The following is a 16,439-nucleotide window of genomic DNA, read 5'->3' on the forward strand; positions in this document are numbered from 1 at the left end:
GAAGCTGCACACCGCTTGGCCTGTCGGTACCTGTCCACTGCCTCCGGAGTCCTATGAGCCAAAAGGACCCGATAGGACTCCTTCTTCAGCTTGACGGCATCCCTCACCGCTGGTGTCCACCAAGGGGTTTTAGGATTTCCGCCCCGACAGGCACGGACTACCTTGCGGCCACAGCTCCGATCTGCCGCCTCGACAATAGAGGTGCGGAACATGGTCCACTCGGACTCAATGTCCAGCACCTCCCTCGTGAGATGTTCAAAGTTCTTCCGGAGGTGGGAATTGAAACTTTGTCTGACAGGAGACTCTGCCAGACGTTCCCAGCAGACCCTCACAATGCGTTTGGGCCTCCCAGGTCTGTCCGGCATCCTCCCCCACCATCGCAGCCAACTCACCACCAGGTGGTGATCGGTAGAAAGCTCCGCCCCTCTCTTCACCCGAGTGTCCATAACATGAGGCCGCAAATCCGATGACACAACTACAAAGTCGATCATGGAACTGCGGCCTAGGGTGTCCCGGTGCCAAGTGCACATATGGACACCCTTATGTTTGAACATGGTGTTTGTTATGGACAAACTGTGACGAGCACAAAAGTCCAATAACAAAACACCACTCGGGTTCAGATCCGGGCGGCCATTCTTCCCAATCACGCCTCTCCAGGTTTCACTGTCGTTGCCAATGTGAGCGTTGAAGTCTCCCAGTAGGACAAGGGAATCACCCGGGGGAGCACTTTCCAGTACTCCCTCGAGCGTTCCCAAAAAGGGTGGGTACTCTGAACTGCTGTTTGGTGCATAAGCACAAACAATAGTCAGGACCGGTCCCCCCACCCGAAGGCGGAGGGAGGCTACCCTTTCGTCCACCGGGTTGAACTCCAACGTACAGGCTTTGAGCCGGGGGGAAACAAGAATTGCCACCCCAGCCCGTCGCCTCTCACTGCCGGCAACGCCAGAGTAGAAGAGGGTCCAATCCCTCTCGAGAGAAGTGGTTCCAGAGCCCTTGCTGTGCGTCGAAGTGAGTCCGACTATATCCAGCCGGAATTTCTCGACTTCGCGCACTAGCTCAGGCTCTTTCCCCCCAGTGACGTGACGTTCCACGTCCCAAGAGCTAGCTTCTGTAGCCGAGGATCGGACCGCCAAGTGCCCTGCCTTCGGCTGTCGCCCAGCTCACAATGCACCCGACCTCTATGGCCCCTGCTATGGGTGGTGAGCCCATTGGAGGGGTGACCCACGTTGCCTCTTCGGGCTGTGCCCGGCCGGGCCCCATGGGAACAGGCCCGGCCACCAGGCGCTCGCCATCGTGCCCCACCTCCGGGCCTGGCTCCAGAGGGGGGCCCCGGTGACCCGCGTCCGGGCAAGGGAAATCTGGGTCCATGATGTTTCTTCTTCATAAAGGTCTTCGAGCTGCTCTTTGTCTGATCCCTCACCTAGAACCGGTTTGCCTTGGGAGACCCTATCAGGGGGCTTTATGCCCCCGGACAACATAGCTCCTAGGATCATTGCGACACGCAAACTCCTCTACCACGATAAGGTTGCAGCTCAGAGAGGAGATATATATATATATATATATATATATATATATATATATATATATATATATATATATATATATATAAATGGGTATTTCTGTCTGTCATTCTGTCGTACATTTTTTTTCCTTTTACAGAAATTTTTTTTGTAGAGAAAAATGATGAAAAAAACTTAATTGAACGGTTTAAAAGAGGAGAAAACAGGAAAAAAAAATTAAATTTAAATTTTGAAACATAGTTTATCTTCAATTTCGACTCTTTCAAATTCAAAATTCTACCGAAAAAAAGAATAAATGATAAATTGGTTGTACTTTTATAGCGCTTTTCTACCTTCAAGGTACTCAAAGCGCTTTGACACTACTTCCACATTTACCCATTCACACACACATTCACACACTGATGGAGGGAGCTGCCATGCAAGGCGCCAACCAGCACCCATCAGGAGCAAGGGTGAAGTGTCTTGCTCAGGACACAACGGACGTGACGAGGTTGGTACTAGGTGGGATTTGAACAAGGGACCCTCGGGTTGCGCACGGCCAGTCTTCCACTGCGCCAGAAAAACTAGCTAATTCGAATCTTTTTGAAAACATTAAAAAAAATTTTTTATGGAACATCATTAGTATTTTTTCCTGATTAAGATTAATTTTAGAATTTTGATTACATGTTTTGAATAGGTTAAACTCCAATCTGCACTTTGTTAGAAGATGTAAAAAATTGGACCAAGCTATATTTCTAACAAAGACAAATCATTATTTCTTCTAAATTTTCCAGAACAAAATGTTTTAAAGAAATTCAAAAGACTTTGAAATAAGATTTAAATTAGATTTTACAGATTTTCTACATTGGCCAGAATAATTATTTTGAATTTTAATCATAAGTTTGAAGAAATATTTCACAAATATTTTTCGTCGAAAAAACAGAAGCTAAAATGAAGAATTAAATTAAAATGTATTTATTATTCTTTACAATAAAAAAAAAAAATACTTGAACATTGATTTAAATTGTTAGGAAAGAAGAGGAAGGAATTTAAAAGGTAAAAAGGTTTATGTGTTTAAAGATCCTAAAATCATTTTTAAGATTGTACTTTTTCCTTAAAATTTGTCTTTCTGAAAGTTTTAAGAAGCTAAGTAAACAAATAAAGGAATTTATTTAAACAAGTGAAGACCAAGTCTTTAAAATATTTTGTTGGATTTTCAAATTCTATTTAAGTTTTGTCTCCCTTAGAATTAAAAATGTCGAGCAAAGCGAGACCAGTTTGCTAGTAAATAAATTAAATTTAAAAAAATAGAGGCAGCTCACTGGTAAGTGCTGCTATTTGAGCTATTTTTAGAACAGGCCAGCGGGTGACTCATCTGGTCCTTACGAACGACCTGGTGACACCTGCTCTAGACTTATTGAAAACATTCAATTATAAGGTCAATTGAAGACTTGGCTTTGATGTCACATCCCTGAATAAGCGGAAATGGCTGTTTTAAATCGAATCCTTGCAAACTAAATAGACAAAATTTACATGGAGATCATATCCGCCGCCTCTTCCTTCTCACCGCAGTTTTCTTGTCTCGTTGCTTCTCGAAGCTGACTTTCCGCTCCATTAACTTGTGTGCGTTCTCCTTGACAAAAGTCAGATTGTTTAGCTCATCCATGATGCTGTTCTGCACCTCAGCAATGTTGGACAACGGAGCCTGCAAAAGACGGCGCAAATTAGCATTTTAATGTAAGACGAGTGCTTGGAATGCACTCTGTGTGTGCCGCTCACTGGTAACTGCTGTATGGAAGGAGCACCGAGCAGCATTTCATCCATCAGCCCTATGAACAAGGCTGCTAAATAAACCACACAGTTGTTAAAAATGGTTTTGGCCGCCAGGTTGAATTGCTTTAACTCCTCCACTAGCAAAGCATTGAGAGCCTCATAGTCCCTCCTGGCAGGACCGGGCGGGTCTACGGACACCAGGCACGGTGAGGATGAGGAGGTTGATTGCGAGGATGAGAACGAAGACGAACGCTCCAGACGGCTGCAGTAATCCAGCAGTTTGTCGTAACGTTTTTGGATGAGCTTCTGGGGCGCGGTGAACATTCCCTGAAGAGAGGAGAGTGGAGCGAGGACCAGGCGCTCCATGTTGTCTTTCTGCGTGAAGAAGTGGGACAATGGGGCTTTTTTGGAAAATTAAAAGCAAACAACAGGCTACTGTGCTCTTACCACTTGATTTGAATGCATACAAATAAGATGACATGATGTTGAGCACTCGCTGACCTAATATATTAAATTCTTTTGGCGTCTGGCATCTGCTCTAAAAGCCAGAATGGCTATTTGTGTGACTTAAGTAACATAGCATTAACTTTTGGATGGCCGGAATGTAATTTTTTTTGATGATGATAAACCATGATAATCTTTGGTCCTAACTGTAAATCAGGGGTCGGGAACCTTTTTGGCTGAGGGAGCCAAAAAGCCAAATATTTTAAAATGTATTTCCGTAAGAGCCATATATTTTTTTTTACACTGAACAAAACTAAACACTTGCATTTTTAAGTAAGACCAACATTTCTAGAGTATAATAGGTCTCTTATTCCTTGTAATAACATTGTTATTCTCGAGCTAACTGTGGAGGGGGCGTGGCCTGCTGGTCTGCAGCGAACTGGGGTGTGCCAGGACCGGCCTCGAAATCAATCAATCAATCAATGTTCATTTATATAGCCCTAAATCACTAGTGTCTCAAAGGGCTGCACAAACCACAACACAAACCACTACGACATCCTCGGTAGGCCCACATAAGGGCAAGGAAAACTCGCACCCAGTGGGACGTCGGTGACAATGAGGACTATGAGAACCTTGGAGATGACCACATATGTGGGCAACCCCCCCCACCCCACACACACACACTAGGGGACCGAAAGCAATGGATGTTGAGCGTGTCTAACATGATACTGTGAAAAGTTCAGTCCATAGTGGATCCAACACAGCCGCGAGAGTCCAGTCCAAAGCGGATCCAACACAGCAACGAGAGTCCCGTCCACAGCGGAGCCAGCAGGAAACCATCCCAAGCGGAGGCGGATTAGCACCGCAAAGATGTCCCCAGCCGATACACAGGCGAGCGGTCCATCCTGGGTCCCGACTCCAGACGACAAATGCGGAGATGGCCCACCTGGGCCTTGTTATCTAATCACCTGTCGCTCTGTTATAAGCAGCCACCAGGAGGAGAGACGGGGTTGGGGCTGGAGCCAGAGCGCGAGTGAAAACGAAAGAGAAAAACACAATTGCTGGAAAGCAACTGAGAGACTTATTGAAAAATAGAAACAATATTGTAACCCTGAAACACGCTCTCATGTTGGTCCTTGGTGGTCTGACAAACCCCAGGAGGGCAAGCCCCACACTAACCAAGAATAAATAAATAACTTCTTACCATTAACGCAAATTCTTGAACGGGTGCGGTAGAAAACAGATGGACGGATTAAAAATGCATGAGAATGTTTTATATTTTGAACATTATTTTTAAAACTGCGATTACAAGTGGAATCATTCATCACTTATCATATTAAGCAATGTCAGCTAAGATTCATCCGAGAGCCAGATGCAGTCATCAAAAGGGCCACATCTGGCTCGCGAGCCATAGGTTCCCTAGCCCTGCTGTAGATTAACAGGCAAGTAAGAAAACGGCAATATAGCCTCAAATGCCATTGGGGATTTTTTTTATTAAAAGGGACTACAGTAATGATCTTTAGTTAATGACTACACTTTTGGAGTGTACCTCTTGTCAACATACATCAGGAAATATAAGCATAAAGGACTAATCAGCTCTTATTGACATAATAAGCAATACATCCTATCAACTCAACATATTCTGTTCTTTTGGACATGGACTCACATAATGTTCATAGGGGTCGTCGTTTTTGTTGTACGATGATCCGTTTGAATCCTTAATGATGCCTTCCATTTCATGGACGTCGTGAACGGCTACAGACACCATCTCCTGCATTACAAACATAGAAACTTGAAAAAAAAAAGTTGAATCCATTTGAATTTTGCTGACAATCAATCAATCAATCAATCAATCAATGTTTATTTATATAGCCCTAAATCACAAATGTCTCAGAGGACTGTACAAACCAGTACGACTACGACATCCTCGGAAGAACCCACAAAAGGGCAAGGAAAACTCACACCCAGTGGGCAAGGAGAACTCACACCCAGTGGGACGCCAGTGACAATGCTGACTATTAGAAACCTTGGAGAGGACCTCAAATGTGGGCAACCCCCTACCCTCTAGGGGACCGAAAGCAATGGATGTCGAGCGGGTCTAACATGATACTGTGAAAGTTCAATCCATAGTCTTTGCATCACAAACCTGAACATACTGCAGGTAACTTTGGACATTTTTAACCATCTGCCTTACAGCTTTCTCCAGACTCCTGAACAGCTTTTCCTCTCTATCGAATACTTCATCCCTCACCTGCAAAAGGGGAAATGAAATTTGAAAAAATGCCCCATATATGGATATAGAATCCCAAATCGGAGCGGTATTAGATAAGCAAGGAACGAGTAGTTGGGATGTTTCTTTCTATTACCTGTGGTTCAACTCCTGTGAGGATCTTGAGATAACCAGCAAACCTGTCACTTTTCTTCCTGATTGAGTGAATGTTGAACTTGTGAAGTTTGCGCAAAGTTCCTTCATCTTCCGAATTTTTGTACTTCATTACTGAAAAAAAATCCAAGGTGTAATTAACACAATAATATCGTCAATAACTGCACACCTTAGTGATACCATCTGTAAAAAACTATCTATCAGGGCCCCACGTCACCTATGTCTTTGCGCCTCTTGAACTCGTTGATGTTGACGTTTATGATCTTGACAGCGGTAAAGGCCTCCTGCAGCGGCCGGAAGTCGGGGTGGTCTTCAGGTGTGGCCTGCCACAGCTCGCCAAGCAGGAGTGGGTACTTCATGATCCTTTGTACTGGCTTTATGAGCAGCGAACCCATGTCCAGCAGGTTGGCCTTCCCTCTGGTACGTCACGTATGATTCAATATGATTAAGGATGCCATAAAAAGTCAGATTTTAATCCCGACATTCCCATGTACTTACTCTAGTTCGTAGATTGCTCTGCAATTGGGGGAAAAAGATATCAGAATATGAGTTTGTACTGTCTACTTTTGAATACAATTGAACCTCTAAAGTTGCATGTCTATTAGTTTGTAGAATTCAGAATTTGTCCCAGATTTTAGAAGGAAAAAATGCCAATCGCAGAACACATTTACAGTGGGGCAAAAAAGTATTTAGTCAGCCACCGATTGTGCAAGTTCTCCCACTTAAAATGATGACAGAGGTCTGTAATTATCATCATAGGTACACTTTGACTGTGAGAGACAGAATGTCAAAAAAAGATCCAGGAATTCACATTGTAGGCATTTTAAATAATTTATTTGTATTATTATGGTGGAAAATAAGTATTTGGGCAACCATTCAAAGGTCTCACTGATGGAAGGAGGTTTGGGCTCAAAATCTCACGATACATGGCCCCATTCATTCTTTCCTTAACACGGATCAATCGTCTTGTCCCCTGAGCAGAAAAACAGCCCCAAAGCACGATGTTTCCACCCCCATGCTTCACAGTAGGTTTGGTGTTCTTGGGATGCAACTCAGTATTCTTCTTCCTCCAAACACGACAAGTTGAGTTTATACCAAAATGGATACATGGATGATACAGCAGAGGATTGGGAGAATGTCATGTGGTCAGATGAAACCAAAATAGAACTTTTTGGTATAAACTCAACTCGTCGTGTTTGGAGGAAGAAGAATATGAGTTGCATCCCAAGAACACCATACCTACTGTGAAGCATGGGGGTGGAAACATCTTGCTTTGGGGCTGATTTTCTGCTAAGGGGACAGTATGATTGATCCGTGTTAAGGAAAGAAGGAATGGGGCCATGTATCGTGAGATTTTGAGCCAAAACCTCCTTCCATCAGTGAGAGCTTTGAATGGTTGACCAAATACTTATTTTCCACCATAATTTACAAATACATTCTTAAAAATTCCTAAAATGTGAATTCCTGGATTTTTTTTTCACATTCTGTCTCTCACAGTTGAAGTGTACCTATGATGAAAATTACAGACCTCTGTCATCATTTGAAGTGGGAGAACTTGCACAATCGGTGGCCGACTAAATACTTTTTTGCCCCACTGAAAGTTGAGAAGCATCCTAAAAGTAGCTGACGAGACCTTGCAGGATTTAACACTTTCAAAAGATTGACTTTACGTGTGTTTTTCTTTTTTGGCCCCACATATTCCAAAATATTAACCAGCCTCAACCAGGGGAACGTGAGAAAAGAAGAAGAAACACTGGAAATGACGTGTAATAAGTGGTCCTACATTGAAGGTTAAGGTACTTTATATGTTCTGACATTTTACTATTGACAGTGGTTAATTCTTTTTATACACATAGAGCATATCAAGAATGTTAAAAGTTGCATGTGTCAAGCTAATCCGTGACACAACCTTTGTAATTTTTCTTGCATAGTTAGGCCTGAATATTGTATTTGTTTTGCATTTTCTTACCGTTGTAAGCAATTTTTACACAGGAGTTAGGAGTCAGGGTTTGGGCATTGCATGTTAAGATATTGTGGATAACTACCTCTGCGAGGAGGTTATGTATTTGCAGGTGTCTGTTATTTATTTTGCAACTGAACTCAAAATGTTATTGGGGGATTTTGATTAAATGTTCAGGAATAAATGGGATAAGGAACAAGTGATTATATTTTAGAGGTGATCTGGTGCTCTGTCGATGTCTGCTACCCAACGCCACTGAGCATGTGCGCTAGAGATGCGCGGTTTGCGGTCTCATCCGCGGAGTCCGCGGATAAACCGCGGGTCGGGCGGGTGACATGACGAAAAATTTGATTTTAATTAGATTCGGGCGGGTGGCGGTTGAATCATCCGGAAATATTTGATATACATGGTCCTGGGATCGGTATCCTTTGCCATTCAAAGAGCCATTTAAGACCCGTATCACAAAGCGAAGAAGACAATAGGAGACGCTAATATTCTCTAGAATGACTACCGGCAGTCACCCAGATAATAAGTATTAGGGCGTGCTATGAAGCCATTGACTTTGTTGCCCTTTACAGCATGTACGAACTGCTTGTCAGTCCAGCAACATGTTGTGTGGCTTCCGCAGCAACACGCACACGACTGCAAGGCATACTGGGTGACACAGAGTACACTGATGGTTGTGATATAAACAATTTTAACACTCTTAGTAATATGTGCCACGCTATGAAGCCACACCAAACAAGATTGACAAACACATTTCGGTAGGGAGGACATCCTCCCAGTAATACAACATAAACGCAACACAACAAATACCCAGAATCCTTTGTATCCATGACAATTCCTGACTATTTTATACACCCCGTTAGCAGCAAAACAACCCCCCCCCCCCCACAAACACACCCTGTGCGTCGGTAAGGGCGGCGGGGTTGGGGGTGCGGGGGTGTAAAATATATTCAGGAAGTGTCACTGATACAAAGGATTCTTGGTATTTGTTGAGTTGCGTTTATGTTGTGTTACTGTGAGGATGTTCTCCCGAAATGTGTTTGTCAATCTTGTTTGGTGTGGCTTTACAGCGTGGCGCATATTAGTAAGTGTTAAAGTTGTTTATATCACAACCATCAGTGTACTCTATATCACCCAGTATGCTTTTCAATCTTGTACGTGTGATTGCGGAAGCTGCACACAACATGTTGCCAGACTAACAATCGGTGTGTACATGTTGTTGAAGGTGTCAAAGGCAATGGCCTCACAGCACGCCCATATCCTTGTCATTATGATGAACGCCAATTGGAAAATCGCGAGAACTTTAGCGGCTCCAATTGTCTTCATTACTCTGTGAAACGGGTTTAAATAACTGTGAGTGGTAAAGGTGGCCAACCTATGATGTATTTCAGCGGGCGGATGCGTTTCTGATAAAATGTTGGTTCGGGTGTATGGCGGGCGGATGACGACTTTGGTGACGCGGTTGCGGATGATATAATTGCCTATCCATGCATCTCTAATGTGCGTGCATGCCCGCAAACGTAAATATATTAAATGTATGCCTTGAACAAAATACTCATCGAAACAGCTGCCTCGTATGCCATGTGTTCAACTAAGTAGTAATTTAAAAAAAATGTTTTTATTTTATTGCACCTTCTAACCAGCATTACAGGGGGAGAAAGTTCAGATTGTATATTAACGGACATTACGCATTTGGACAAATACAGCGTGAGAAGTTCACATTGACGCAAACAACTTTAGCTTACATTTTAATTTTAATTTACGCTACTGATAGATTTTTTTCATGGAAGCAGCAAAATTCGACAGACCACCGGATCGTTTCCGCAACGTTGCCTTATGTTTACCTTACAACGCTGAACTTGTGTGTTCAGAGTATGCTCATGTCCTCGCCGCCTCCACCCACAGAGACAAAGAGAGTGGATGACTGACAAAAGGGTTCGGTCCATTTATTTCATTCTGCTATTAAACAAAAGTGCCTCGCAGCTGCTGACATCAGTGTTGAGCAGTGGTTCACAAATGGGGGTACGTGTACCCCTGGGGGTATGCCAAGGGATACGTGAGATTTTTTTTAAATATTCTAAAAATAGCAAACATTCAAAAATCCTTTATAAAATGATAAATGGGTTGTACTTGTATAGCGCTTTTCTACCTTCAAAGTACTCAAAGCGCTTTGACACCACTTCCACATTTACCCATTGACACACACATTCACACACTGATGGAGGGAGCTGCCATGCAAGGCGCCAACCAGCACCCATCAGGAGCAAGGGTGAAGTGTCTTGCTCAGGACACAACGGACGTGATGAGGTTGGTACTAGGTGGGATTTGAACCAGGGACGCTCGGGTTGCGCACGGCCACTCTCCCACTGCGCCACGCCGTCCCTATAATATCCATCCATCCATCCATTTTCTACCGCTTATTCCCTTTTGGGGTCGCGGGGGGCGCTGGCGCCCTTCTCAGCTACAATCGGGTGGAAGGCAGGGTACACCCTGGACAAGTCACCATCTCATCGCAGGGCCAACACAGATAGACAGACAACATTCACACTCACATTCACACACTAGGGCCAATTTTTTTTTAGTGTTGCCAATCAACCTATCCCCAGGTGCATGTCCCTATAATATATTTATTGAATAATACTGCAACTAAATATGAAAACAAGTTCTTAAACTGTGAAAAGAAATGCAACAATGCAATATTCAGTGTTGACAGCTAGATTTTTTTGTGGACATGTTCCATAAATATTGATGTTAAAGATTTCTTGTTTTGTGAAGAAATGTTTAGAATTAAGTTCATGAATCCAGATGGTTCTCTATTAAAATCTCCAAAGAGGGCACTTTAAGTTGATGATTACTTCTATGTGTAGAATTTTTTATTCATAATTGTATCACTTATATATTTGTCAACACATTTTTAGTTATTTTATATCTTTTTTTCCAAATAGTTAAAGAAAGACCACTACAAATGAGCAATATTTTGCGCTGTTATACAATTTAATAAATCAGAAACTGATGACATAGTGCTGTTTTTTACTTCTTTATCTCCTTTTTTCAACCAAAAATGCTTTGCTCAGATTAGGGGGTACTTGAATTAAAAAAATGTTCACAGGGGTTACATCACTGAAAACAGGTTGAGAACCACGGGTGTAGAGAACAAACTCTCTTGCAGCCTATTTTGACCCAACAGACAAACAAAACAAACATGCTCAAATGTGGCAGGTTCATTTATCCTTGGACTTGCTGGGGTTTGTGTCTGCAAATTTTGATATTGTTTTTATATTGGTTTTACATGTATTTATTTTGTTTTTATTCAGTCATTGATGTAGCTAAGAATAGTTGAATCTGGTTTATAGTATTTTTGTGCAGCACTTTGGGTTTTGAATTGGGGGTTAAATCACTAAAAATGATTCCCGGGCGTGTCTACCGCTGCTGCCCACTGCTCCCCTCACCTCCCAGGGGGTGATCAAGTGTGATGGGTCAAATGCAGAGAATAATTTTGCCACACCTAGTGTGTGTGTGACAATCATTGGTACTTTAACTTTAACTTTTTAAATAAAGTGGATTGGATTGAAAATTAGCAACATAGCTCAAAATACATTGGCTGATTTTGATTTAACTTTCAGGAAATTTCAGAATAACGAACAAAGATATGATCCAGGGACGGCGTGGCGCAGTGGGAGAGTGGCCGTGCGCAACCCGAGGGTCACTGGTTCAAATCCCACCTAGAACCAACCTCGTCACATCCGTTGTGTCCTGAGTAAGACACTTCACCCTTGCTCCTGATGGGTGCTGGTTGGTGCCTTGCATGGCAGCTCCCTCCATCAGTGTGTGAATGTGTGTGTGAATGGGTAAATGTGGAAGTAGTGTAAAAGCGCTTTGAGTACCTTGAAGGTAGAAAAGCGCTATACAAGTACAACCCATTTATCATCCTGGGGTGTGATCCAGACCACATCAGGATTTGTTTTCAACATTCTACTATTGGGTGATAAGGCCTGGCTGAGGTATGTGCTCTCAGATTACCTTTATAGTTGTTTTTATTTTTTATCCTACAGGAAAAATGTCAGCCTGTGTCCTGGAACGGATAGTGATTAACCTGAGAGGTATTACGGTATCAGGAAGTTGCAGATAGAAGCGACTGTTTAAGAGGAAGTAAATCCACTTACTTCAGTGATAATACACATGTGGTGAAATGTTGCTTTACTTCTTCCTCTTTCTCATAGGATTCCAGTGACATGTTGGCGTCGTCGTGATGGTAACAGTAAATCTTATACACGTCTTCTAAAGCTGCCTTGGCCTGAATGAATACTTCTCCTTCGAATGATAACACACACGTTCCATGCTGCATTAAAACCAGGAATAGAAAGGCGCACAATCGAGCTGCGAGAATCGGAGGAATGGAGATTACCTATAACGACGGCCTCCGGGTCCGGGTCTGACATGGCGTCCTGGAGTCTGTGAAGGATTGTGGCTGATACCTCGCACACTGTCTCCATGTTAGTAAACAGTCGATCCACGTCTATGACCTAACATAAGATAAGGAACAATAACATTAGTTTTGATTAAGGTTTTTATTGTAAACTGTGTTTTTTGTTGTTGTTGCATAGGTGCAACTGTACTGTGCAATCTACAAGACCCGACCTGCAGGTTTCTTAGAGGCTGCACCACCTCCCGAATGCACAGCTCCAAGTCAGTGAGGTAGTCTTTTTCAGTCTGCATCAGCTCTTGAATGACCTTTGACCTGCGCTTCATCTTTCTTAAACGGACCTCCTCTGGATCTAGCGCTGGTGAAGCGGGGGTGGACAAGTCATGCGGTGACATTTTTTCTGTGGAAGACGTGTTAGATATTAGTGACCAGAACATGATTTATGCTGGTGGCCGGGGAGGGGACACGTGCGGCCAGGGAATGACTTCATATCAGCCACCCAAATTTAATTCAGATATTTTTGCAGCAAATTTCTAACAATAGTACAAGAGTCGGGAACCTTTTTGGCTGAGAGAGCCATGGAAGCCAAATATTTATTTCCATGAGAGCCAAATAATATTTTTTCAACACTGATTACAACTAAATGCGTGCATTTTTAATAAGACCAACATTTTTAGAGTATAATAAGTATCTTATTGTTTTAAATGACATTCTTCTTCTGAAGCAAACCAATAATAAAAAAAATACTTCTTACCATTAATGCGACTCCTTGAACAGGTGAGGTAGAAAATGCATGAGAATTTTTTATATTTTGAACATTATTTTTTAACACTGTGATTACCAGTGGAGTTATTAATGACTTATCGTGTTTAGCAATGTCAGCTAAGATTTATCGAAGAGCCAGATGCAGTCATCAAAAGAGCCGCATCTGACTCGAGAGCCATCGGTTCCCTACCCCTGCAATAGTAGAATGGCCCCGTTGTATAGAGCAGTGTTTTTTAACCGCTGTGCCGCAGCACACTAGTGTTCCGTGAGATATAGTCTGGTGTGCCGTTGGGAGATTATCTCATTTCACCTATTTAGGTAAAAAATATTTTTTGCAAACCAGAAATTATAGTCTGCAAATGATGTGTTGTTGTTGTTGAGTGTCGGTGCTGTCTAGAGCTCGGCAAAGTAACCGTGTAATACTCTTCCATATCAGTAGGTGGCAGCCGGTAGCTAACTGCTTTGTGGATGTCAGAAACAGTCGGAAACAGCGCACAGGTAAAAAGGTGTCTAATGCTTAAACCAAAAATAAACAAAAGGTGAGTGCCCCTAAGAAAAGGCATTGAAGCTTAGGGAAGGCTGTGTAGAACAAAACTAAAAGAAAACTGGCTACAAAGCAAACCAAAACAGAATGCTGGACGGCAGCAAAGACTTACTGTGGAGGAAAGACGGCGTCCACAATGTACATCCGAACACGACATGAAAATCAACAATGTCCCCACAAAGAAGGATAAAAACAACTGAAATATTCTTGATTTGCTAACACAGATGCGGGAAATATCGCTCAAAAGGAAGACATGAAACTGATACAGGAAATTACCAAAAAAAGAGAAAAAGCCACCAAAACAGGAGCGCAAGACAAGAAGTAAAACAGTACACACTGGAAGAAAGCAAAAAACTAAAAATAGTGTGATGTGACAGGTCATGTCAGTACACCTACTTTGAGACAAGAGCTATAGTGATGCATGGTTGGTTATGCTCTAAAGTTATATACAACATTTAAGACAACAACTTTTTACTGTCAACTGAGTTTAGTTTTTTAATGATTTCTGCTGGTGGTGTGCCTCCGGATTTTTTCAACGCAGAAAATGTCCCTTGGCTCAAAAAAGTTTGAAAAACACTGGTATAGAGGACCTTGGACTACTGTAAATATATTGGCAAATCCTTAAATTGACATTTTAACCTTGCTACCTTTCCAGCAAACATAGAATCAAATCCAAACTTCGGATTTACGTAACTCAGGCATTACTCAAGGCACTAGTTTAGGTCTTCTCCATTTTTGGCAATTACAAATATTTTCGTAAGGTGATTTTTTTTCCAAGATGGCGCCGCTGTAGTGGCTGCTGTTGGCAGGAGCTCTGTACTCTTGTGTCATCCATTTGTGTTTCCCTCTTATATATATATATATATATATATATATATATATATATATATTTTTTTTTTTTTGTTTGTTTGTTTTTTTTTTGCCTTTTTGTCCGGGACCTTTTGTGACAAGGGGTGGCACTTTCGTGACTTCTGCGGTCCTTTTTTGTGGACTTCTGGATCTGCCTCCTGGGGAGACCAGCAGCTGGGTCTCTGCCACACCAGAGTCCATTTGGAGAGACTGGAGTAGATGTGGATGAAGAGACAGGACAGTGGAGCTAGCACTGAGCGTCGGGACGGACAAGCTTCACAGTGTCTTGGCTGAATGAGCAGGTATCGGACACCTCAATCTTCTTGGACGTATCCTCGCTCATCCATGCTTACTGGACACTGGCCGAGAGTTGATAGGCGGCTGAGAGTGGAGTTGGCTCTCTTGGTTGCTTTGTTGGGTCTGCTCTTGTCTCTGGCCACCTCAGTGTATATGTTTCTTTTACTTTTTATTCATAGCTGTATGTAGAAGTGGCCGGTTGCATCAGCTCTGCTTTTTTAATGTATTTAATGTCCTTTGTGTTCTTTGATGTTTGATGTGTCCTTCTTACACACATGTAAGAGGGATGTGTGCTATGGCTATTAGTTTTTTTTACACCTTGGCCTCAGTCAGGAACCCCTCTACAGGGGCCCAGGCTTAGACCGATTTTTTAATTTAAATTTCAATTTTTTTCTCCCGTTCCCCCCACTTGTTTTCCTGTATATCACCTTTTTTGTAAGGGGTGCCACAAGTTGGCAGACCCGTCAGCGATCCTGTTCCGTCTCCCTTATGTGGGCCCTACCGAGGATGTCGTTGTGGTTTGTGCAGCCCTTTGAGGCACTTGTGATTTAGGGCTATATAAATAAACATTGATTGATTGAACGCTGAAAGGTACATACAGGTTTTGGAACAGCATATGGTGCCATCTAAGCCCCGTCTTTTTCATTAAGCCCCGTCTTTTTCATGGACGCCCCTTCTTATTTCAGCAAGTGGCTGGAATAAGAAGGGGCGCATTAAAAAAAAAGTGGAAGTACTTTCCTGGCCCGCCTGCAGTCCAGATCTGTCTCCCTTCCAAAATGTGTGGCGCATTATGAAGCGTAAAATACGACAGTGGAGACCCCGGACTGTTGAACGACTGAAGCTCTACATCAGGGGTCGGAAACCTTTTTGGCTGAGAGAGCCATGAAAGCCAAATATTATAAAATGTATTTCCGAGAGAGCCATATAATATTTTTCAACACTGAAAACAAATAAATGTGTGCATTTTTAAGTAAGACCAACATTTTAAGAATATAATAAGTATCTTCTTCTTTTTAATAACATTGTTATTCTGAAGCTAATGAATAAAATAGTTCTTACCATTAATGCGACTTCTTGAACAGGAACGGTAGAAAACAGATGGATGGATTAAAATGGATGAGAATGTTTTATATTTTGAACGTTATTTTTAACACTGTGATTACCAGCGGACTTATTCATTACTTATCGCTGTGTTTTTCAACCACTGTGCCACGGCACACTATAGTCTGCAGTGAGATACAGTCTGGTGTGTCGTGGGAGAGATTATGTAATTTCACCTAATTGGGTTGATAATATTTTTTGCAAACCTGTAACTATAATTCAAAAATGTGCTGTTATTGAGTGTCTCTGCTGTCTAGAGCTCGGCAGAGTAAGCGTGTAATACTCTTCCATATCAGTAGGTGGCAGCATGTAGATGTCGGGAACATGGTATGTCGGGATCACAATATGCGGGAGGCAGCATGTAGGTAAAATTGTATCCAACACTTAAACTAAAA

General features: G+C 42.4%; 1 protein-coding gene across 1 annotated transcript in view; it reads right to left on the bottom strand.

Annotated features, from left to right (window-relative positions):
• arhgef38 (Rho guanine nucleotide exchange factor (GEF) 38) overlaps positions 1–16,439 on the bottom strand; it is a 32,196-nt gene that overhangs the window by 4,776 nt on the left and 10,981 nt on the right. The window contains exons 2-11 of the mRNA XM_061909434.1: positions 12,704–12,888; positions 12,471–12,588; positions 12,229–12,376; positions 6,598–6,615; positions 6,317–6,516; positions 6,083–6,213; positions 5,863–5,967; positions 5,383–5,487; positions 3,279–3,647; positions 3,067–3,204 (exon numbers count right to left, since the gene is read on the bottom strand). Coding sequence (XP_061765418.1) covers positions 3,067–3,204; positions 3,279–3,647; positions 5,383–5,487; positions 5,863–5,967; positions 6,083–6,213; positions 6,317–6,516; positions 6,598–6,615; positions 12,229–12,376; positions 12,471–12,588; positions 12,704–12,888 — 1,517 coding nt within the window. The remainder of the gene's footprint in view (positions 1–3,066; positions 3,205–3,278; positions 3,648–5,382; positions 5,488–5,862; positions 5,968–6,082; positions 6,214–6,316; positions 6,517–6,597; positions 6,616–12,228; positions 12,377–12,470; positions 12,589–12,703; positions 12,889–16,439) is intronic.

This window comes from Nerophis ophidion, linkage group LG01, assembly GCF_033978795.1.
Source record: "Nerophis ophidion isolate RoL-2023_Sa linkage group LG01, RoL_Noph_v1.0, whole genome shotgun sequence".
NCBI lineage: Eukaryota > Metazoa > Chordata > Actinopteri > Syngnathiformes > Syngnathidae > Nerophis > Nerophis ophidion.